The sequence below is a fragment of the Laetiporus sulphureus genome (assembly GCF_001632365.1).
Source record: "Laetiporus sulphureus 93-53 unplaced genomic scaffold LAESUscaffold_40, whole genome shotgun sequence".
Taxonomy (NCBI): domain Eukaryota; kingdom Fungi; phylum Basidiomycota; class Agaricomycetes; order Polyporales; family Laetiporaceae; genus Laetiporus; species Laetiporus sulphureus.
The window spans coordinates 145,031-166,993 of NW_024468549.1; the positions used below are offsets into that span (position 1 = coordinate 145,031).

Sequence of the window (21,963 nt, forward strand, 5' to 3'; positions counted from 1 at the left end):
ACGTACGGTATATCACAGCGCAATGAACACGCCATCTCTACCGTCGACCTTTGCCCTTCGATGATCCCTGCTCAAACTCCTGTCTCTCCGACTCCTCTCGCTCTCTCCTCTCTAGCTCATCAAAGACCCCGTCCTTCTCCGCTCTCTGCCAAACTGCCTGCTCGTATGCCTTCTGTGCTTTCATTCGGTACCTCTGTCGCTCAAAGCTCCTCCTCTCGCTCGCGGGATCAGGTTTGGTCCACTCGTATACTCTGATTTTCTCCTCGGCCTTGTGGATCGACACGAGGTTGGCCATGAGCCGGTAGTCACTGATGTCATCTTCGGTCAACGCAAAGTATTGCCGAATCGCCGCAATCGTCGCAGGATCGAAATGCATGCTGTCGATGTCGAAAATCCTTCCTTCGTCCTCTAGGGAGGATTCTCGATGACTCCGATCCTCTTCAAAATCTGCGCTCAACACCTGCATAACCTCCGCTTCGGATGCTCTAAGCATTGTCTCGCGCCTAGGCAGCCCAAGGAGGTCCAGTGCCGGCGATCCTTTCTTACGTGACGGTGATTCGACCTCATTGTCGTAGTACCACCGCAAGTGGATGCCTTTGCCATTTGGCGTTGAGCAGACGGTAAGCTGCTCGAGCTGGCTTCGAGAATAGTTAGAGTTCTGGAGGAATTGTCGTTGGACATTCTTGCCGGCTCCACCTGTTTCCGAGGACTGCAAGAGGCAGTGTCCAAGATGATGAACACATTGAAAACAAGACGAATGCTTACCTTGATATCTCTTGGTGCAGACATTTTCTGGTCTCAAGTTGAAACGAGAGAAAGGATGTGGCAGATGGTCTCGGTGAGTAGTCAAGTAAGCTAGTCTACCTGTGTTTGTTTATAGCCTCGCGTTATTTGTACGCGTATTTATATTCTTGGCATGGCCGTCGCGTCCTTACCGCCAATACTATTACGTCGGTGGCCCAAACTCCGCGATCGTGCTTGTTGCGGCCACACAGCCACGAGGCACGGCCACTGCATGCATGGTCTATTCGAAACGAACATCCGCGTGGACATCACGCGAGGGTTGGTATCCACAGCCACATAGGATTGGTCCATCATTTTACTTCGTTTCATTCCTTAGCATAATTAGGACGTACTCCAAAAAGAAGCGCAAATTATCGTGGCGTATAAGACCTATACAAACATTCCCAGATCAAGCTGCAGGTCTTGAACGTTGCTCATAGGCTAAAGCACATTCGTCGCATACACTAGGACCATCATCGTCTTGTGCGGCCTCTACCCTTCGACGATCCCTGCTCAAACTCCTGCCGCTTACGCTCCTCTTGTTCCCTGCTCTCTAGTTCATCAAATGCCCCCGCTTCCTCCCCTCTTTTCCACATCGCCTGCTCATATGCCTTCTGCGCCTTCATCCTGTACCTCTGCTGCTCCAAATTCCTCCGTTCCCTCGCGGGATCTTGTGCATCAGCCTGGTATGTCGTGTGGGCTTCGTGTGCCTTGTGCATAGATACTAAGTTGGCGAGCAGACGGTAGTCGCTGATCTCGTCCATGCCTAGCGCGAAGTAGTCACGGACTGCAGTGATCGTCGCCGGATCGAAGGGCACGCTTTCAATGTCGTAGATCCTCGGTTCGGTGTCCAGAAGATGTGTAGAAGGTGCTTGCAGGTTCTCGTCTTCTTCCCCAGACCGCGCTCTCAACAGTTGTAGGGCCTCTGTTTCCGAGGCGGTTAGCGTTGCCTCATGATCCAGCAGCCCGAGGACATCCAGTGCCGGCGACCCTTTCTTCCATGAGTGATCTTCAACCATCTCGTCATAATACCAGCGAATGTGGACGCCTTTGCCATTGGGCGTGGACGAGACGGTGGCATCCTCCAGCTGGCCCCGAGAGTAGTTGGAGTTCATCAGGAATCGTCGTTGAGCATTCTTGTTGACTCCCTCTGTCTTCGGGGACAGCAAGAATTGGTGATGAAGCACGTGGAAACGTTGAATAGAAGGTGACAGCTTACCTCGTGATCTTTTGACGCGAACATTTGAGCGTACGAGGATCAAATCGAGAGGAAGCCTGCACTTATGTTGATGAGCCGGTGTGTAGAAAAAGCCAGACCAGCTCGTTCTGCTGAGGCTTTATATAATCCCTGCGTGGCTCGTATGTGATTCTCAATCCTTTGTTTGGCCCTCATGGCGCCAAGGTTCAACACTAATGCTATTATGCATGTGGCAAAAACTCCGCGAGAGTGTTTGTTGTGGCCGCATTTAGCCACGAGGTACGGCCACTGCTTGTTATGTCTGATTGAACCTTGGCACCAGCGTTCGAAATGACAATCTTCGTGAACATCGAGTGCTGGAACTGGCTCTGACACGACTACTATATCGACCTCTTCCTGCGGAATTACATTGATAACACTTCGTCTCCTTGAAGTCTAAATTTGGCGAAGATGGGTACAACGCCTTCGGTTTGTGTAGGTCGGCATGTCTATTCTTCAGCCGTCTGCCAGTGCCACTGCGAGCGCCGTGAGAATTAGGGCTGCTGATTTTAGTCCATACCGCACCCGTTGGTAAGCGTCCCAGTGCTTCTTAAGCAAGCTCACAGGGACCTCGCACCTAAAACGTATTTGCCTTCGCGTGCTGGAGCATCAACGCCACTATCATAACAAGGCTGAAGGCTTACGAAGAAATATCCCAGCTATGGCCATACTGTCGCCCTTGGAGTCAGAAAATTGAACGCGTTATGGAGGTCTCAGACCTCAACACCGATAAACCTGGATCACAAGCTGAACCAACAAGTCTCGGTGGTTTCGTGCAGGTGACCGTACTACGTTGCAGCCTGTAATACGATAATCGTACAAGCACGGAGTTCGAAGACAGTTGAAGGACTGATATCGTTTACCTTTGATATCCCCACTGGCCTTGTATTGCGCACGACAGATAAATTGTCACGAAGCCGTTCGTACGAATCGCGAAATGGGACTCGATATATCGCCGGCATGCTGTGAGAAAGCGTGACAAAGGAAGAGTGATATTGATCACATGCCGTGTGACGCATCGCGTTCGCCAGCCAGGGCGCCTCGGAGTTGGGCGCTCGCAGTTTGGACCTCAACCATGAGCTCGAGCTTCGAGCTTTCTCACCCCCGTGTCTCAGCTAGTGCAGGCGTCACGTCCTGCGACGTTTGCCTCTTCGTTGTTTGTTTTTGAGCTTTTCCAGATCTCAAAGCCGTGCAGTTCCACGAACGTACCACGACATGCATCGCTCGGCTTAACCCTTTCCAATGCTGCTGTGAATGAGGGGTGCCCGTATCCGCACGGATACGATGTTCTTCCAAAAGCATAACTTCTGCAGTCGAGGCGTTATCTCAAACACAAGAGCCAGCTGTACTCTGCCGTTGCATCACCGTATCAACAGAGCATCTCACGCCACGAGGTCTTCCTGGGCGGCCACATGAAGACCACATGGGCATATCTGTGTGCGATGTGAACGATTGATACTGAACTCTTGAGGCTGCCTCACTTTGCTCGCTGTATTTTCGAGCCTTGGCTAGGACGGCCGGTCTACTCACCCTGCAGGGCCGCCACTTATCGCCATGCTGTTCGTCGTCCCGGTGCCGCATGCACGATGCCGAACATCGCTTTCACGCATCTCAGAAGCGAGCATGTTCCATCATACGTACCAGGCCAATGATACCACCGAGAATCGCATGGTAATTACGGGCAATCAAGGCCAGTGTGAGTACATCGGTAGCCTGATTGTGACGGTATCTTCTTGGGAAGCCTCACGGATCAACACCTCGCTGCAGGGAAGGATTTCACCCACCACAACTATTCGCTGTCGTGTATCTTCGAGCCCATATGCAGCGCGAACACGGCAGTTTCCATATGAACAATGTAGGCAACATCTCATTCTCTGAGATAGAACTCGGCACTTCGTTTCATGCGCTCGCACAATCTCGTCGCATTCGAGACTTTCCATGAGCAGTCGCGCACATGGACGGTCTTGGCGGCTATTATATATCGCTCGCGCCTGGCGATACGAGCAGCAAGGTGTGCGTCCCTTCGCCTTCGAGATGATTGCTCCTAGTACGCTCGTTCTCGCTCTCTGTGTACTGGTGGTGGGCACACCCGTCCGTCGAAGCCTGGAGGTACACGAGACTCGAGATGCGATTCCCGCTGGCTTTGCTCTGCAGGGTGCTGCCGATCCTGATACTGTGCTGAACCTGCGTCTTGGTCTTGCGAGCAGCGATGCGAATGGGCTGATCGAGGCACTTTACGACGTCAGCTCGCCCAGCAGCACGAACTATGGTCAGCACCTGTCGAAGGCAGAGGTGGGCTTTTGGACAGGCACAGCGACTGATATATTGACATTGCACATTGAACCAGGTTGACCAATACATCGCACCAAAGCCGGAAACTCTTGCCGCGGTGACCGAGTGGCTCACCGAGAACAGCGTGACGGCGACTACGCTCTCTTCTGCAGGCGATTGGCTTGCGATCTCTGTGCCTGTCGCGCAGGCAAACACGATGCTCGGTGCGGAGTTTGCCGTGTATGTAGATCAAAGCAGTGGCGAGCAGCTCGTACGCACGCTCGCGTATTCGATTCCCACGGACTTGAAGGGCCACCTCGATCTCGTACACCCGACGACTACGTACGTGCGCACCTTAGGCTTAGCGGAGATGGAGCGAGCTCATGATAGGGTCGTGTGGCTGGTGCAGGTTCGCGGCGTCGGGAAACGCGAAGCTGCCTCTGCAGGCGACGTTGTATTCGAGCAGTAAGAAGCGCGCGGCGGAGGCCAATTCCGCATGCAGTGACTACGTTGAGCCGGCATGTCTCGAGTCGCTCTATGGGATACCCACGACGCCTGCGACGGATTCGTCCAACTATATCGTCGTAACTGGGTACGACGATGAATATCCCAGCACGACCGATCTCCAGGTGGGCGCTTCTGCGTGCGGAATTGGCGCGTGTTCATTGTGGATGATGCCAGAACTTCCTGGAAAACTACCGCACGGACATATCGAGCTCGACGACGTACACCGTTGTGGAGCTAGATGACGGGAGCTATGACCCGAGCGATCCTGGAGATGAGGCCGTATGTATGCACTCTTATTGGACCCGGGTAGCATTGACATTGTTGTTGGCACCGTAGGACCTCGACATACAGTACACGGTTGGACTCGCGACTGATGTCCCTGTGACCTTCATCTCCGTCGGCGAGTCGGCGAACGATGGGGTGTATGGGTTCTTGGACACTGCGAACTACATCCTCGATCTGAGCAATCCGCCGTCAGTGATGACGACCAGCTATGGCTCTAACGAGGAGTATATCTCGAGCAGTGTTGCGAAGTACGTGCAAGTTGTGTCGTTGTGAACGCCAGCTGACGCGACATGTTCGTGATGACCATAGCAAGCTCTGCATTGCATATGCTTCTCTGGGTGCGATCGGCGTTTCCGTTCTGTTCGCGTCGGGAGATGGAGGCGTGTCAGGCTCCCAGAGTGAGTCCTGCACGGACTTCGTCCCCACTTTCCCGTCGGGATGTCCTTAGTACGCCATGCATCCACTTTTTCACACCTTGAATTTCAACTGATATCCGCAGTGTGACGTCCGTCGGCGCAACAACGGGCACAGACCCTGAGACTGCCGCATCCTTCTCCGCTGGCGGGTTCTCCAACATCTTCGCTCGCCCCTCCTTCCAAGACACCGCCGTCTCCTCTTACCTCACCTACCTCGGGAGCACGTACAGCGGGATGTACAACACGTCGGGGCGCGCGTACCCGGACGTGTCCACGCAGGGCGAGGACTTCATCATCGGATACGAGGGCGATTTCTACGCGGTATCGGGCACGAGCTGCGCGAGCCCGACGTTTGCGAGTGTCATTGCGTTGCTGAATGATAGGCTGTTGGCGGCGGGGAAGAGCACGCTGGGGTGGCTGAACCCGTTTTTGTATTCGACGGGCGCGTCGGCGTTGACGGATATCACGTCGGGAGATAACCCGGGATGCGATACGAATGGGTTCTCGGCGACCACCGGGTGGGACCCGGTGAGTATATGGCGTCTTTCTTTTGGTAAGCCTTGGCCGGTGCTGATTGTGTCGGCTTCAGGTCACAGGCCTGGGAACGCCGATCTTTGACTCTCTCCTGACTGCTGTTGGACTGTAGTATCAAGCTTCGCTAAGGGACAAAACTTGTATGAGAGGACAGTTGGGCCGGGTACATGCTGAAACGAATGAATGAGCGATCACGAAGTTCTAGACCAGTGCGATCCGAGAGCAATATTGAGACCTTGTCGATCGTTGGCGCGAAAGAACAGCTAATGATGGTACGTGGACTGGCCGAGATCCCCGCCGGCTGCCTTGAGAGGTTTAATGCTGTCTCGTGCAATCGTGCGACAAGAAGTCGCGTCGCGGACAGAGTGCAAGCGACCTATCGCATAGCCGTAATCGACGAGTGTGCCAGACTGCACCCGCGTCGGGGGTGGACGTGCAAGCCTTTGGTTGGTCCAAGACTTAAAGCTTGAGGCCTTTCTGCATACGGTGAAATAATTGTTGAGTGAATTGTGAGCTGTACCGAGGCTCTCTACTGTAATACCGTTTACGGCTCGCAAGTTCATGGATGTTGGTGCAATCTATAGTGAGATGTCGCTTGATCAACTGCACGCGGAAACTGGCGAAAATGAAATAGGCCTCGTCCTCTCTGTTCATATGACTTGCCAAGTGTTTCCCCCGCGGCTTGGTATTACGTGCCCCGACTCCTTGTTCTTGGCGAGATGTCGTCGTGGTATGGAGAAGATGCAACATGTCGCAGCCAGAGTGCGAATTTTTCGAGGTCGAACGTTTACGACGCGCAAAAAGCGGAAGAACCTTCGGCCGTAGTCTGTTCGAGAAATATGGAGGCGTACCGCGGCGATCACGAAGATCCTGGGGAGTGCCTTTCGTCAAGTGACTCGGTTAAGAGTAAATTTGAGCGGTCTTTGCATTTCCCTGGGTGCTGCTAGCGCTGATGGCCATGATACAGTGAGGGGTTATGCGATGTGCTCGAGCAGGATGGAGGAGAATGCACAATATTGTATAAAGGAAAATGGCTGCTCAAGTGGGGGATGATCGAGATAGAGATGTACGCACGATCACCATTGATGGCCGAATAGGACTCCGCGCGACGCTTGCGGCCCTGGATTCTGATGCGCGCGGCCCGGACGTCTGTCAGCATCCTTCTTCTTGCTCGCCACCCTCTTCTGCTGATACGGTACTTTATGGTCACCTCGTCACACGGCTAACATGGTAGCAAGTGTATTCCAAGTTTTGATGGTATCCGCGCCACCGTATGCGTGTGTCCCGCTTCTCGACAGATCGTGCCACCGCCGTGGAAGAACAGAGCAAGTGAGACGGGTTTACGACAGCCCTGGCCCTGGGGACGTGTCAAATGTTGTGTACGATGAATCACGCGCCACGTCGCGTCCGTTAAATTTTGCGTGCCAGTGCTATTACTAGCGTCGCTCTAGCCTCGAACAAGCATGATCACCTCAGGAGATCAGGTCCGGGGCCCCGCACTCAGGATATCCACCCTGATTCTGTCGTCGAATCTGCACGGTTGCCGTCGCCAGCTAACGTAGGCATTCGCGAAGCCCGCTGTCACGGTGAGCCGCAGGGATCTCTTCCAATTGTGCGAAGTCTGAAATCTGACTACGCCCTCGGTGAGTACCCCGGGTGGCTCGGAACTGCCCAGCAGTAAGGCATCTCATGGGCGCGCCGGTCACCATGCGACACGCCGCACCGCAGGCCAAACGCATTTTCCTCTTCCTCGGCTGTTTTCATGCCATCAGCTAGCGCCGCCCCCGGGACCTTCCCTATTTATTATAATGCACTTAGTGACCGAGCACGGCGCACACCCCGCTCCTTCGCTCGTTCTGCTATTAGACCTTCCCACTGCATCGTGCATGTAGGTAGACTCCGCACGCACGAGCATGATGGTGGCGGTGACCCCGGATAATCTGCATGCGAGCTTGGGCGGGCTCATTATTGGTGGGCTGGCCGCGACGGCGTGAGTGGTGCTCCCTCTTTTCTTGCTGTCGGAAGATTTATCTCAAGGTGTGTGCAGGCTGTCTGGTGTCGTGGCCATGCAGACTGTCCTTTATTTCAGGCTGTTTGAGAAGGACCATCTCGTTCTCAAGCTATGGGTAAGTGTTTATCCTAATTGTGATTGTGGAGTGCTTCTGATGGCTTGAGGTAGGTCGGAAGCATCTGGTGAGGGCGATGCTTGGCTGGGTGTCGGCGGTCTGACGTATAATTTTTTGCGCAGCATCCTGGACATCGTACATACGTGCTTAGTGTGGGCTGCCGACTGGCAATACTGCGTCGATGGTTTCGGGAGCGAGGACATCACTGACCACGTCTTTTGGTAAGTGCTTCTGACCGCATACTTTGCTGTGCTGGCTCATTAGTGGGACTTCGTAGGAGTGCTGGGGTACGTGCCGCCACATTCTTTCATAGCGCCGCGCATGAATAACTCGCATGTATGCGCAGCTAACAATAGCGTTCACTGTGCGTCCGCCTGTTTGCTTTTTTCGTGACGTTGTGCTGAGCGTTGCGGCCAGGCGATCACCACGATCCTCGTCCACCTGTGAGCGATGTCGTCTCTGAAATTTGCTACGTTGCGAATCGCAGGCTCTGTGACAGGTTCTTCTCGTACCGCTTGTTTAGACGTGAGTCAGCATTGGCCGTGACTGGGCGCTGGCGCTGCGTGACTCAGTGTATGCGCATATAGTCAGCAAGGGCAACTATATCATTACGGCGCCGATGGTGAGGATATTTTGCTCGTCTTCAGACATAGCCGATACTCAATGTGTCTTCGTAGGTTATCTTGGCGACCTTTCGGCTGGGTAGGTTGCGATTGAATGACTGGGATTATGGATCTAACTGTTGACGCGTATTCTTAATGTTGATAGCATCTGCAGTTGGTGAGTACCCGCTGAGGTTCATCAATCAGGTGCTGTATTCATTTGGTTCCCAGCCACATCGGCAGAGTTGTATGAATCTTTTTTTGTCATTCCTACGATTCTCCTGACATTGCTTTTTGCATTCTAGAATCCGCCTCGGGAGTTTCTCCGAGTTCTACATGCACTACCGAGTACGCTTCTTTCATCTCTCCATCCAACTCTGTTAATGCAGTCTATCTCCCGCAGTGGCTGTTTACCCTCGGCCTCGTGCTCTCGACTGCCCTAGACATCATGATCACGACGAGCCTCTGCGCACTGCTCCGGCGGAGCAGGCGGGGCGGGAGCGGAAGGTACGGTTTCAACCTCGAGCTTACCCTACCAATGGCGCGTGGCTGAGCTGAAATTGGCGCAGGTTAGACCAGATCTTGAACTCGATGACGCTGTATACGATAGAGAATGGGCTTGTGACTTCGTGAGTGTTGTGTTCACTTTGGTTGGAGGGTTTGAGAGGGGGTTGGGCTGATGGTGCGATGGGTAGGGTGACGACGACGCTGTCGCTTATCTTTGTGAGTCGGATGTGGATCGGCGGAGATGGTGCTGATAGGGACTGTTGTGCAGTGGCTCGTCAAACCGCATGCGCTCATCTACCTCGGGCTGCATTTTACGATTAGCAAGCGTACGTTCCTTGCATCCTTCTCTTACTCTTTCGCACGACTGACGGACGGGCTTGGCCAGTATATGCAAATTCGTTCCTCGCATCGTGAGTGCCCTTCATGCATTCATGGGTCAGGTGTTGTGGCGACTGACGTGAGTTGCCCAGGATGAATGCACGTAAGCTCTTGCGAGCACAAAACCCGTCGTCAGGGTCCTCCGGACATCGGCTGCCCACGATCCTCTCCAACGTTCGGTTTTCACACAGACCGCCGGTGAGTAAAGTCACTCCATTCTCAGGCACGTCAGCTCATTTGCGTGATACGCGCAGCCGGAGACGGTCGACCTCACCGGTACCAAGGTAATTGTTTGCGCTGGTTGAGTCGATGGGTGTGCTGATGGGATGACGTGCATGTGAACAGGTGCAGATCACGGTGGACCGGACGGTGGATTACGCGTCGGACGACCCGATCCCGCTCGCGCAGACGCACCGCGTACACGAGGAAGACGACGTCAAGGCGGGCCCGGTGAAAATTGTCTGAGGGCGCTCCAGCTCCGGATCCAAATGCCAACCTCGAAGCCGACGCGAGCTCCTTGCTGGGCGTATACATTCGTTCAGAATATGCGACTGAAATATGTAGATAAGTATGTCAATATGGTACCGATCTAGCTCCGCATACAAGGATATACTGTATGCCGATTGATAATGGTTTGTGCGACTGTGAGAGTGCCATGTTGATCGACGTCGCCATCATTCGCAAATTTGAAGACGCGCGCTCGCGTCCGCCACCACCGCGACGCCGCACACCACCACAGCCAGCTAACACTGCATCGACCCGCTCGCGTGCACTGAGCTTGTTCGTCGTGCATGATCTCGTCGTGGGCGGCTGCGTCCGCGCGGGGCGTGCTGGGACGAGCACAGCGGTCGAGCATACACGTACGCGTGCCCGCCGTCGGTCACATTGCCGCGGAATGTCGAGCCCATGTGCGCATCGATGGCACTGGCGTATCTGATTGCAGCGCCTGGCGCCGTCTGCACACGTCCGCTGCTCCTTTGTTTCGACCCACACGCTCACTAGGGGCTGCCTCCCGGACCCGTGATCTCATTCCAAGTGCAAGTCACAGGACGCTCAGACTGCCCGAGGCCGTTATACGCGTACGCCCCTACTGCTCGTTCCACGCTGCCCTTGATCCTGGATACACCACCATGTCCTCCGCTGCGGACCCCAACAATGTCGATTATCGTCTGCCGACGAACGTCAAACCGACGCACTATGACCTCACCGTGCGCACGGACCTCCCCGCCGCGCGCTTCGACGGTGTCGTGAAGATCAGGTACGTGGTGCCTATCCTGTGTCCGCCCGCCCACACCACAGATCTCGAAATCGCTGACATCGCGATATTTCCGTGCGCCAGCCTGGATGTGAAGGAGGAGACATCGTCGATCGTCCTCAATACCAAGGAGCTCAAGCTCAGTGGCGTCTCGCTTTCGTGGGGAAGCCCCCGCGCGGAGATGGCGCCCAAGGATATGGCGTTCGATACTGCGATGGAGAGGGGGATATTGACGTTTCCTAGCAAGCTACCGAAAGGCGCGAAAGCGCAGCTTAGGATTGCATTTGAAGGCGAGCTTACGGGCGCGATGATGGGATATTACAAGTCGGTTGGAGGCGCAGATGGGAAGGAGGTGTATGCGCTGACGCAGTTCGAGGTGCGCCTGATGCGTTCAGTTCTACGTTAGGAGAGGATGTGCTGATCGTGCGAACCAGCCTACCGCCGCGCGCAAGGCGTTCCCGTGCTGGGACGAGCCCCTGCTCAAGGCGACCTTCGCGGTCACGCTCATCTCGCGCGCAGACACGGTCGCCCTGAGCAACATGTCCGCCAAGTCTGAGTCGGTGTACGAGCCTGGCGCAGACGACAAGGACGGCACCGTCGCGTGGCTCGCGGAGAAACTTGCGGCTCTGACGATCACGGAGAAAGATGCGCAGGCGGATAAGTGGAAGATCACCAAGTTCGAGACGAGCCCACCGGTGAGTGATGTGTGCTTGCAGGTCGCTTGAGAGGGTGGGCTGAGCGTGCTCTGGCGTTGTGTGCCTAGATGTCGACGTATTTGGTCGCGTTTGCGAATGGCCGGTTCAAGTACCTGGAGGACTCATACACCAGTCCACTCAGCGGGAAGACGCGCCCTTTGCGTGTCTACGGTAAGTACATTCGTATCAGCAGGGTTGCTACATAACTAAAATTGGGAGGGTAGCGACGGAGGAAATCATCGGCAAAGCTGCGTTCGGGCTCGAGGTCAAGAAGAAGGTTCTCCCGCTCTACGAAAAGGTGTTCGATATTGAGTATCCGCTGCCGAAGCTCGACACGCTCGTTGCGCACGACTACGATGCTGGTGCGCTCGGCTCACTTATCATAATAGTACTACTTACAGACGGCACGGCGCAGGCGCAATGGAGAACTGGGTACGTTGCTGATCTTGGATTGGGTGTGAGCTGTGGTGTTAAAGTGAGATGAATATTAGGGCTTGATTACGGGGCGGACGACAGCGTACCTGCTTGATCCCAAGTCGGGCGACCTGCAGACGAAGAAGGCGATCGCGAGCACGCAGTGCCACGAGGTCGCGCATATGTGGTGTGTACGCATGCCCCTTGCTGGTGAGATCGGGGAGTGCTGATGACGGCCAGGTTCGGAGATATCACGACGATGGCATGGTGGGACAACTTGTATTTGAATGAAGGTGAGAGTGGAACGTTTACGCTTTTGAGGGGAAAAATGGTTGATGGCGTGATGTAGGTTTTGCGACTCTGGTGAGCAGATCTCGGGTACTTTTGGGTGAGCCTCTCAATAACGACGGTCTTATGTAGATGGGCGAGGTTATTATCCTTGGTGAGCCTGCTTCCGTATGCCCTGACTCGGCGTTTTAACAAAGGCTATAGACAAGTAAGCCACGAGCAAAGTCCAGATATTCATATAGCACATGTTCACCACTAAACAAGGATCTTTCCGGAGTGGAAGTTGCACTCGGCGTTCATCTCTAATCACCTCGTGTATGCAATGGGTGTAGATGCCAAATTGTCTTCACACCCCATCGAAGTCGAATGTCCGGATGCGAACATGGTCAACCAGGTATGCATATCGAATTTTCGTTGTACGGTGTTTTGATAAGGTGGCACTCGTACCGGTAGATTTTCGATGGACTCTCGTACTCCAAGGCTGCTTCAGGTGATCATTATCAACACTACGACTGTGAGAGAACGCTTTTCTGATGTACGCTCTGTACAGTGCTACGCATGCTCTCGAATTACGTCGGCGAGGATCGCTTCCTCAAGGGCGTGTCGATCTACCTCAAGAAGCATCTTTTCGCGAACAGTGTCACGACGGACCTCTGGGAGGGCATCCAGACTGCGACGGGTAAGTGCGCGAGCGGTTTCGTGGCCGTCACTTACAAGACTAAATGTACCATGCAGGTCTGGACATCCCAAAGATGATGGATGCTTGGGTCAAGAAGGTGAGTGTTAGGGGGGGTTCCGGTGGAGTGTGGGCATTAGCTGAGTAGGTGTGGTGATAGATGGGCTATCCGGTCATAACTGTCAAAGAGTTAGATGGTGGGATTCAGATCCGCCAGGATCGTTTCCTCGAGACGGGGCCCTCGGAGGCGAAGGACAATGAGACTCTCTGGTGTGTCCTCCTTCGAAAGTCCTTTCACGAGCATACTGACTTATTCTCCGTAGGACCATCCCTTTGAGCCTCTTGACCGTGACCAAGACGGGTGAAGTGACCGTAAATAAGGATGCCGTCCTCAACGAGCGCGAAAGGTTTATCCCGCTCGACGTCAGCCAGCCTTTCAAGCTGAACGCGGGGACAGTCAGCTTTTGTATGTCACACACTCTACTCCCTGTCTTGTGCAGAGCTCATCTTGTCGTCTATACAGGCCGTGTGCTTTACTCTCCGGAACGGCTCGTCAAGATCGGCCAGGAGGCGGTCAAGACGCCGTCGCCGCTATCGATCGAGGACCGTATGGGCCTCGTCGACGACGCGCTCGCGCTTGCCAAGGCAGGGTTCACGAAAGTCAGCAGCGCGCTTTCCCTCATCGACGTGTTTCGCCACGAGCAGGAATGTGAGTGTTTTGAGCGATTGTTTGTTCCGGTGCGGGACGGGCGTTGATGCGTGTGGAACAGACTTGGTGTGGAGCAGTATTGCTGCAAACCTTACGTTGCTTAGGTCAGTATGGTGGGAGCATGAGAACATTGTGGAGAATGTGCAGAAGCTCCGCAGGGTACGTATTTTTGAAGCTGAAGCGTCCGGATACTCAAATAACCACATCGTGAATAGACACTGCTCGGCCCTATCGTAGAGCGCCTTGGCTACAAGTATTCAGACTCAGATTCGGCAGACACGCGCGAGCTACGCACGCTCGCGATCTCGCAGGCAGCGGGAGCACAGCATCCAAGGTCGGAGTCTTTGCGTACTTGTTGATCGATTGCGCGCTGATGCAGAGTTTTGTTCAGCGTTGTAAAGGAGTTGCGTGAGCGCTTTGCACATTATATGAAGACGGGCGATGACTCGAACATCCCGTCGGAGCTCGAGCGTCAGGTCTATAGCACGGTACGCCTCTCATGCCCATTATTACTGCGAGGCCCTCTGTTCACGGTGGATCCAGGCTGTGTACCACGGCGGTCGTGCGGAGTGGGACGCTGTCCAGGCAGTTCTGAAGAAGCCAAAGAACCCGACGACCGCGGTCGCAGCGATGCTAGCGATGGGTAATACGCAGGATTTGCAGCTTGCGCAGGAGACGTTTGATTATATGATGAAGGAGGCGAGGGACCAGGATGTTATGTACTTCTTCGTGGGGTTGTCGAGAAACGACAAGACGAGGAGGTTCTTGGCGAAGGCGTTTAAGGATAACTACGATGCGGTGCGTTGAGCGTTTGTTGACTTGGATCGGGTTGTTGATGTCTCTTTTTTTGTAGTTGTACAAGCGGTTGGAGGGGAACTTTAGCATGCAGAACCTCGTCAAAGTGAGTGTTCGGTGGCTTTATGTGTTGTTGTCACTAAACGGTTCGCGTCCTTCGCAGTTCTCGTTTAGGACACTCTCAACGGACACTGACTACGAGGAGACGGCTGAGTTCTTCAAGGTAAGCGCCTGAGAGCTACATTGAACATTCCTGCGGTTGCTCATGGTCTTCATGTACAGGGTAAAGACACCTCGAAGTACGACATGGCGCTGAAGCAGACTCTGGAGGACATCGCGTCGAAGGCATCGTGGATCAAAGTGAGTGCGACGTCGTGTGTGTTGGAAAATGGGTACTGATGTAGAGCAGCGATCGACGACGGATATTCAGCAATGGTTCAAGGAAAAGAATGGCGGAGCGAGCCTATGAGGGTTAGTCGCTATCGTCAGAAGGAGGGGTTGTTAGGAAGGAGGAGGTCGAGCAAGCGCCGGGGGAGGGTATGTTCAACGGACACGAAGCATATTGTGCTAATTAGTATTGTATAACTGACCATTTGGTTATCGATTCCTGAAAGACCGTATCACCACGTTCGTCCCAGGGAAAGCTTGTCGTTCATCATACGATGAGCTTTATGCCGCTGACTGCGATCGATTAATACTCCAGTCACCGCGGGATGACACACTACAGAGAATTGTGCGGGACGATGCAGCAGGACCGATGCGCTGATAGACGCTTGGTGATGCCGGATGCGTCTGTACACGACTTTTCAGCCACAACCGCGACGGCCCCCAATCTAGCGGCCGTTCGACGTTTCAAATTTCAATGTTCAGCTTGCAATGCACCTGGAGAACTAGGTCCGTCATACAACACATGCGGCCGCAGCCTTGCAGCTAGCGATTGCGCGCTTCACGTTAGCATGTGCAGGTCGTCTACGCTGCAGCACATGGACGCCTCGATATCGTCACGGGTAACCTCGGTGCCGCCCAAGAGGCGCGCTGCTGACTCGACTGTGCGGATGCGCATGGTTCAGAGTCTCTGGATGCGCCATCCTATAGGGAGCACGATGCACGAGAAGCCATCGCGTACTGCTGTGTTATTCTATCGTCCACTCTTCTCGACTCACCATGGCATCTGCTGTTGCTGCCCAGGCCGCTGGTCATCGCCTTCCGACTAACGTTTTGCCTGTCCATTATGACTTGACGATCGTTACTGACCTTCATAAATGCACGTTCGACGGAATCGTTAAGATCAGGTGAGCCATTGAGTTCGCTTGCCCAATCTATGAAGCCCGCTGATCGCTATCCTTCGCGTCTGACAGCTTGGACGTCAAGGAAGAGACGAATAAGATTGTGCTTAACACCAGGGACCTCAAGCTCACCCAGGTCACAGTGTATTTGAACGACGCGGATATCGAGATGAGACCGGTGGACATGTCCTTCGATAAGACCGCGGAGCTCGTCACCTTCTCATTACCGGAGTCGCTCCCGAGGGGTTCCAAAGCCCAGCTCGAGATTATTTTTGAGGCCCAGCTCACAGATATCATGCGAGGATACTATCGCTCCCGTGGAGGGACGGATGACAAGGAAATCTACAGTATTACGCAGTTCGAGGTATAACAATCCCACTCGTCGGGGCACAAGCCAATCTGACGCTTCCATTTTCAGCCTATTTCTGCGCGAAGAGCCTTCCCTTGCTGCGATGAGCCCCTTCTGAAGGCGACGTTTGCGATCCAGCTCGTTTCTCGCGCCGATACAGTAAATCTGAGCAACATGCCCGTAAAATCCGAAGTGATCTACGAGCCCAGCTCCAATATTGTGCCAGAACAGGTGTCTGGGTGGCTTACGAGCAAATTGTCTTCCCTCATGAGCGGTGAGGCTGGCGCCGACAAATGGAAGGTCACGCAATTCGAGGCTACCCCAAAGGTAAGCTCGCTGAGGTAACATAAGGTCGTTCTTTTGTTCATTTCATACAGGTCTCCACGTATCTCATTGCCTATGCGAACGGCCACTTCAAGCACCTCGAAGATTCGTACACGAGTCCTCTCAGCGGTAAGGTGCGCCCTCTGCGTATTTACGTTATGTGCGCACATAGATTTCGCGTCCCGAGGTTTGAGACCAGGAATGATACATAGCAACGGAGGAGATCATCGATAAGACAGCGTATGCGCTTGAGGTCACGAAGAAGGTGCTGCCGTTGTACGAGAAGGTATTCGATATCGAGTATCCGCTGCCGAAGTTGGACACTCTAGTCGCTCACGACCTTGATGCCGGTAAGTGAATCATGGCATGCATAGCTGAGCTAATACTCACTGCTCTGATGAGCCAGGCGCAATGGAAAATTGGGTGCGTCGGCCCTCGTGCGTTGTGGTGGATGGTCCTGACTTGACATTGATGACCAGGGTTTGATCACTGGGCGGAAGACGTCTTACTTGCTTGATCCTAAATCGGGCAACCTACAAGTCAAGAAGCGGATCGCGGCTGATCAGTGCCATGAGATCGCTCATATGTGGTACGTGCGCTCGACAGTCGTCGGCTTTGCTTGTTCGAGGAGGTTGCTGACAATCTTGCTTTTATAGGTTCGGAAATATCACCACCATGGCGTGGTGGGATAACTTGTATCTCAACGAAGGTGAGAGTCTCCCCCCGTAGTGGCAGTTGACGTGCAGCCAACGGACCTGTAATCCGTAATGTACAGGATTTGCCACTCTTGTAAGCAGCTCACGATGTACATTGTGAGAGAAGATGGGCTATTGACACTGCGTAGATGGGTGAAGTCGTCATTCCTAGTCAGTCGGCCCTAGTAAGTCGGCACTGATGACATTTCTCATATCATGCTAGACTAACGATTGCCTATAGGCAAGTAAGCTGTAACCGCCAAACTGTAAGGAGATGCCTCTTATTGCTATTGTTATCATGCTTTGTTAGGCTATTTCCCGAGTGGAAACTCCCATCGGCTTTCATCGCGGAGCACATAACGGCTGCGATGGCCATCGATTCCAAATTGTCTTCTCATCCCATCGAAGTCGACTGTCCAGATGCCAATATGGTCGGCCAGGTGTGTTTGTAGTACTTTGCCACTACATAAGAGTTTCGTTTTTCAAGTTGTATCCTTGCCAGATATTTGACAGGCTCTCGTACTCCAAGGCCGCTTCTGGTGAGCTTTCGTGTCTAAAAGACTGTCTTTCATAGATGAGCCTGACTTCCTTCAGTGCTTCGAATGCTGTCAGACTATGTCGGTGAGGAGCGCTTCCTCAAGGGAGTGTCCATCTACCTGAAGAAGCACCTGTTCGCGAACAGTGTCACTACGGACCTCTGGGAGGGTATCAGCGAAGCAACTGGTGAGTCTATGCACGATCACGGGAGATGCACGATTGAACCTTGAGGGCAGGTCTCGACATCCCGAAGGTGATGGATGACTGGATCAAGACGGTAGGTGTCTGGCGGCAAAATTGCGCGAAGTTCGGGCTGAATGTTGATATTTTGATTCATATTCAGAAAGGATTTCCTGTGCTTACAGTCAAGGAGATTGTTGGTGGCATTCTTGTTCGCCAGGATCGCTTCCTTGAGACAGGTCCTGCAGAACATCAAGAGAATGGGACCATATGGCACGTCACTGTTTACTTCAGAAGGGCAATGGGCTGACATAAAAGTTCACCAGGACTGTCCCTCTGAGCATTCTGACCGTGTCTGAGGAGCGAGAAGTTAAGGTGGACAAGGCTGCGATCCTGGACGAACGAGAGAAGATGATCGCTCTCGACGTAACGCGAACGTTCAAGCTGAATGCAGGGACTGTTAGCTTCTGTGAGCATGGCGCTGCTCTATCTACGACCACGTTTCATGACACCGCGGTAATCCACCAGGCCGCATATTGTATACTCCTGAGCGGTTGGTCAAGATTGGGAGGGAGGCCGGCAAGACGGTGTCGATGTTCTCAATCGAGGACCGCATGGGCCTGGTGGACGACGCCTTTGCTCTTGCAAAGGCTGGTTATTCCACCGTAGGTGGTGCGCTGTCCCTCGTGGAGAATCTTCGCAACGAGCAGGAATGTGAGTAGATCAGTTTTGACCCTGTGAAGGTGACGGGAGGTGACGACGATATGGACTAGATATGGTATGGCAGATCATTGCGGAGGGCCTCGCGCAGCTTCGTTCGGTTTGGTGGGAACATGAGGACGTTGTGGAGAACATCCAGCGGATCTGTCGCGTGAGCGCGCTTCACATTGGTACCGATGCTTGTGTTCATCGCTCTGGCCCGTGCTAGGAACTCTTCGGACCCATCGTTGAGCGTGTCGGCTTCGAATATTCCGACAACGACTCTGCGGACACTCGAGAATTACGCACGCTGGCAATAACACATGCAGCAGATGCCGAACACCCTGCGTGGGTGGACCTAACCATCTTGTTATCATTGTTGTCGCTGATGCTCGATTTAGTGTGGTAAAGGAATTGAAGGAACGCTTTGCGCATTACTTGAAGACAGGAGACGACTCAAGCATCCCGTCCGAGCTCGAACGGGCGATATTCACCACGGTGCGCCTTTCGTGGCTTGTTGTCGTTATTGTTTCCTGATTATATTTGTAGGCGGTGTACCACGGCGGCCGAGCGGAGTGGGAGGCCGTCAAACGGATCGCAGCTAAGCCGAAGGACCCGTCGACCGGAACTGCTGCGAACCTTTCTTTGGGTAATTCGCAAGACTTGAAGCTCATTCGGGAGACGTTTGAGTATGTTATGAAGGAGGCAAGGGACCAGGATGTCGATCGGTTTGTTCAGGGGATGGCTGCAAACCCGAAGGCGAGGAGGTACCTCGTGACGGCGTTCAAGGAGAATTATGATGCGGTGCGTCTATATAAAATAGTGTCGAGCACTCTGCTGACCTTTTTGATTGGAAAGATGTATAAACGACTGGAGGGGAATTTTGCATGGCAGTTTTTGGTGCCGGTACGTTTGGGTGGCGCATGGCTGGGCTAGCACCTAACTACATGTCTACTCTCAGATGCCGTTCACCAAGCTATCCTCAGAGAAAGATTACCAAGATACCAAAGAATTCTTCACGGTCCGTAGAGTGATGTGAGGTGAACATTCTGGGAGACTAATGCAATACGCGCCTGACAGAACGTCAATACGAGCAAATATGAGATGGCGGCGCAGCAAACCGTGGAAGAGATCAAGATAAGGGCTGCGTGGGTCAAGGTGTGTGTTTCGTTGCTGCGAGTGAGAAAAACGCTAGAGGGATTGTATGTAGCGTTCGACATCCGATATTCGACAGTGGTTCGAGACTACCAGGACCGTCGGCTGATTTCTGTCAGGAGCCGTTTCGTTTCGGTTCATTGCATTCGCACTAGATTGACCTGTACTGATTTGTTGATATGCTGTTACAGAATAGTGAGTTGCTTATGGGAACGTGTATGCAAACTAGCAATATCGAATGCGGGTGTTCAGATTTGATTACGAACGGTGTGCTAGGACGGCCATCGCCGGCCTTGTCGGTAGGTCGTCGAAGCCGAATAATCTTCCAAGCGTAACCGGCAATGATCGCTTCAACGTACGATCGAGGCCCGTTCATGTCAAAAACGATGTTCGATTTTAACGATGTTCCCTACGTTGGCCGAACTTTCGCGCTGTCTCTCATGAATCTCATTGCCTGCGATATTTGCGACCGTGCGGATGGCAGTTGATGATATTTGCGCATTTACGTTCGGGAGTCTTCTTGTCTTTGATAGACAACGTGGCTGCAATCTGGATGTGTGTACTGTTGACGTCAGGCCCGAGAGACCGCTGTCAGCATTGAGTTTCTCCACTTGGACGTGACAGATTTCCGCGGCCTTGCCTAGTCCGATACCATGCTCTTATAACCAGCCGTGCGTGTTCGAGTGCGAAGCAGTAGCAGAGAACTCGAACATCCCCTCCCACCTCTCCTCCCTCTCTGGTGTAAAAAGTAAGGCTATGGCATCCCCCTCCACTTTGCCCACTTCGCTCGACGCTGTCACTCCTCGTGCTGAATATAACCCGGCGCACATGTCTCGCGACCATGGCAATGCATGTGGTTCTGTGTGTTTGACCTCGGAAGGTTCGTCACAGCCCACAGCCCACACTTGAACAGCACGTCTTCGTTATAGAGACTCACCACCGCATATAGCGATCACATACGGTCTGTTGACTCCGCGTGGTGATTCTGTAATATCGTGCAGCAAGGCGAGTTCTTGTGCTCGGCAATGAGACTGAACTTGATAGTATATGCTATAGGAGACAGGCCCTGCGGCCACTTTTCTTACAGTATCCAATCCGAACGAAAATGAATCTGCGCTCCTGTGCGCTCCTGTACGTAAGTAGCTCATGTATGCGTTGAGTTGGCATACAACCGATGCTTACAGCTCGCTGAAGTGCCACTCTCCGAATATTCGAACATTACTGAGACGTTCTTCTCGTCCACGCGTACCGTAGTTGTTTGCAAGCCCTCCTCCATGTCTATCCGCCGCCTGGCGTCAAATATGCCAGCACTGCAGGGCAAGGTTGAACTCCCTCCAATTCCCTCGTTCTCGCCCGCATCGGGACGTTCGCGCACCCCTAGTTCTGGTTCTGGCGTTCTTGCTACCACGCTTCCGCCATCTCCTTTCTCCTTCAGGCGGCCCTCTCTAGTGTGGTCAGGGAAAGAGAAAAATAGCACGTCACCTGTCACACCTGCAGACCAGATAATGCCCCGCATCCCGCTCGCCCCTCCGGAACTAGCACGGTCGCAAACACATAAGGCTCGGAGAGTGTCTCGTCTGCGCTCGATGTCTCGGTCATCATCTCTCCAGATGTCTCCACTGGCCTCTCCTTGCCTGCCCTTCACCCCGCTTCATTGCGAGGCGCGCTCTGGCCGAAACTCTGAATTAGGCAACAGTACTGGGAAGACTGCCTTAGAGCTCGAGACGTATGCTTCCGATGATGTACCTGTAAAGATTTGGGAAAGCGCCGGGGCCCAAAAACATAAGTCAATCAAGTCGGAAGTTCTGAAGAAAGTCCGAGAAGGACGAAGGTTCTCGCTGCGCGCACCCGTATCCGCAAGCTGCCCCAACTCCTTGGCCCGTCCGCAGGCTTCGCGTGTCTCTCTTCCTCGTCGGCTCTCATATAACATGTATCCTAGCATAAGCAACGCTGCGGCGAAAAGCCCTCTGAAAGCCGAAGTACGCTTGGCATCCCCTGCGATCATACGCTCTGTTCTCCTGTCTTCGATGAAAAACAAAGAAGGTGTCGCGTTGGGTAGCCCGGGAGGCACGCTTGGGACACCTATGTGCTCGCCTACGATGGTGATGGATGCGGCCGCGGGATATTTCGCTGTATAATGTTGGCCTTTGATTTCGTCCACTGTCGCCTTTTTGTACAATAATTGGCCCACATAATGTGTGAATTATATAGCCCCCCGGCAAGGCAAGTCGATTACTGGAAGATCATCGAACGTATATAG

At 53.5% G+C, this 21,963-nt stretch overlaps 6 protein-coding genes across 6 annotated transcripts; 4 read left to right on the plus strand and 2 right to left on the minus strand.

The window, feature by feature from the left end:
* Positions 1–37: 37 nt before the first annotated feature.
* Positions 38–789, minus strand: LAESUDRAFT_761969 (uncharacterized protein; the record flags this gene model as incomplete). The annotated part of the gene is made up of 2 exons (XM_040913003.1): positions 38–709; positions 766–789. The coding sequence occupies 2 exons, from the start codon at positions 787–789 to the stop codon at positions 38–40; spliced, it is 696 nt and encodes a 231-aa protein (XP_040761132.1).
* A 348-nt stretch (positions 790–1,137) lies between these two features.
* Positions 1,138–2,258, minus strand: LAESUDRAFT_814693 (uncharacterized protein). Its single transcript, XM_040914619.1, has 2 exons — positions 2,003–2,258; positions 1,138–1,937 (listed from the first exon to the last, which is right to left on the minus strand). Exons 1-2 carry the CDS (start codon positions 2,024–2,026, stop codon positions 1,257–1,259), a joined length of 705 nt encoding a protein of 234 aa, XP_040761133.1. The 5' UTR covers positions 2,027–2,258; the 3' UTR covers positions 1,138–1,256.
* A 1,777-nt stretch (positions 2,259–4,035) lies between these two features.
* On the plus strand, positions 4,036–6,256 carry LAESUDRAFT_729205 (family S53 protease-like protein). Its single transcript, XM_040909597.1, has 8 exons — positions 4,036–4,312; positions 4,368–4,633; positions 4,701–4,920; positions 4,973–5,077; positions 5,135–5,331; positions 5,393–5,530; positions 5,583–6,027; positions 6,089–6,256. Exons 1-8 carry the CDS (start codon positions 4,055–4,057, stop codon positions 6,143–6,145), a joined length of 1,686 nt encoding a protein of 561 aa, XP_040761134.1. The 5' UTR covers positions 4,036–4,054; the 3' UTR covers positions 6,146–6,256.
* Positions 6,257–8,058: 1,802 nt separating this feature from the next.
* On the plus strand, positions 8,059–10,274 carry LAESUDRAFT_367869 (uncharacterized protein). Its single transcript, XM_040902193.1, has 20 exons — positions 8,059–8,159; positions 8,213–8,226; positions 8,282–8,380; positions 8,437–8,446; positions 8,506–8,523; positions 8,577–8,602; positions 8,659–8,684; positions 8,747–8,781; positions 8,837–8,861; positions 8,928–8,939; positions 8,993–9,008; positions 9,067–9,109; positions 9,165–9,268; positions 9,331–9,390; positions 9,457–9,484; positions 9,537–9,594; positions 9,654–9,678; positions 9,739–9,844; positions 9,901–9,930; positions 9,992–10,274. Exons 1-20 carry the CDS (start codon positions 8,100–8,102, stop codon positions 10,109–10,111), a joined length of 915 nt encoding a protein of 304 aa, XP_040761135.1. The 5' UTR covers positions 8,059–8,099; the 3' UTR covers positions 10,112–10,274.
* Positions 10,275–10,776: 502 nt separating this feature from the next.
* LAESUDRAFT_761973 (uncharacterized protein) lies at positions 10,777–14,947 on the plus strand (the record flags this gene model as incomplete). Its single annotated transcript, XM_040913004.1, has 26 exons — positions 10,777–10,904; positions 10,986–11,277; positions 11,336–11,596; positions 11,665–11,767; positions 11,821–11,958; positions 12,012–12,028; positions 12,088–12,197; positions 12,251–12,303; positions 12,360–12,373; positions 12,431–12,439; positions 12,496–12,506; positions 12,563–12,692; positions 12,752–12,788; positions 12,849–12,977; positions 13,034–13,074; positions 13,135–13,244; positions 13,298–13,440; positions 13,498–13,683; positions 13,745–13,842; positions 13,899–14,017; positions 14,075–14,171; positions 14,227–14,481; positions 14,537–14,584; positions 14,642–14,701; positions 14,761–14,838; positions 14,888–14,947. The coding sequence occupies 26 exons, from the start codon at positions 10,777–10,779 to the stop codon at positions 14,945–14,947; spliced, it is 2,727 nt and encodes a 908-aa protein (XP_040761136.1).
* A 695-nt stretch (positions 14,948–15,642) lies between these two features.
* LAESUDRAFT_761974 (uncharacterized protein) lies at positions 15,643–21,841 on the plus strand (the record flags this gene model as incomplete). The annotated part of the gene is made up of 27 exons (XM_040913005.1): positions 15,643–15,770; positions 15,837–16,128; positions 16,183–16,440; positions 16,491–16,566; positions 16,650–16,787; positions 16,844–16,860; positions 16,917–17,026; positions 17,094–17,146; positions 17,213–17,226; positions 17,282–17,317; positions 17,374–17,384; positions 17,443–17,572; positions 17,635–17,671; positions 17,727–17,855; positions 17,906–17,946; positions 18,013–18,126; positions 18,168–18,318; positions 18,378–18,563; positions 18,623–18,720; positions 18,778–18,896; positions 18,950–19,046; positions 19,098–19,352; positions 19,407–19,454; positions 19,510–19,569; positions 19,629–19,706; positions 20,760–20,834; positions 20,888–21,841. 27 exons carry the CDS (start codon positions 15,643–15,645, stop codon positions 21,839–21,841), a joined length of 3,705 nt encoding a protein of 1,234 aa, XP_040761137.1.
* Positions 21,842–21,963: the final 122 nt, after the last annotated feature.

What these genes read in the sequence shown, in the direction of transcription:
- LAESUDRAFT_729205 (XM_040909597.1), top strand. Translation starts at nt 4,055, where the DNA reads ATGATTGCTCCTAGTACGCTCGTTCTCGCTCTCTGTGTACTGGTGGTG. An exon ending in GCGATCCTGGAGATGAGGCC is followed by an intron (nt 5,078 to 5,134) that starts GTATGTATGCAC and finishes TTGGCACCGTAG; the next exon opens with GACCTCGACATACAGTACAC. An exon ending in ATCTCGAGCAGTGTTGCGAA is followed by an intron (nt 5,332 to 5,392) that starts GTACGTGCAAGT and finishes TGATGACCATAG; the next exon opens with CAAGCTCTGCATTGCATATG.
- LAESUDRAFT_814693 (XM_040914619.1), bottom strand. Translation starts at nt 2,026, where the DNA reads ATGTTCGCGTCAAAAGATCACGAG. An exon ending in TCGCGTCAAAAGATCACGAG is followed by an intron (nt 1,938 to 2,002) that starts GTAAGCTGTCAC and finishes CTGTCCCCGAAG; the next exon opens with ACAGAGGGAGTCAACAAGAA.
- LAESUDRAFT_367869 (XM_040902193.1), top strand. Translation starts at nt 8,100, where the DNA reads ATGCAGACTGTCCTTTATTTCAGGCTGTTTGAGAAGGACCATCTCGTT. An exon ending in GCAAATTCGTTCCTCGCATC is followed by an intron (nt 9,679 to 9,738) that starts GTGAGTGCCCTT and finishes TGAGTTGCCCAG; the next exon opens with GATGAATGCACGTAAGCTCT. An exon ending in GGTTTTCACACAGACCGCCG is followed by an intron (nt 9,845 to 9,900) that starts GTGAGTAAAGTC and finishes TGATACGCGCAG; the next exon opens with CCGGAGACGGTCGACCTCAC.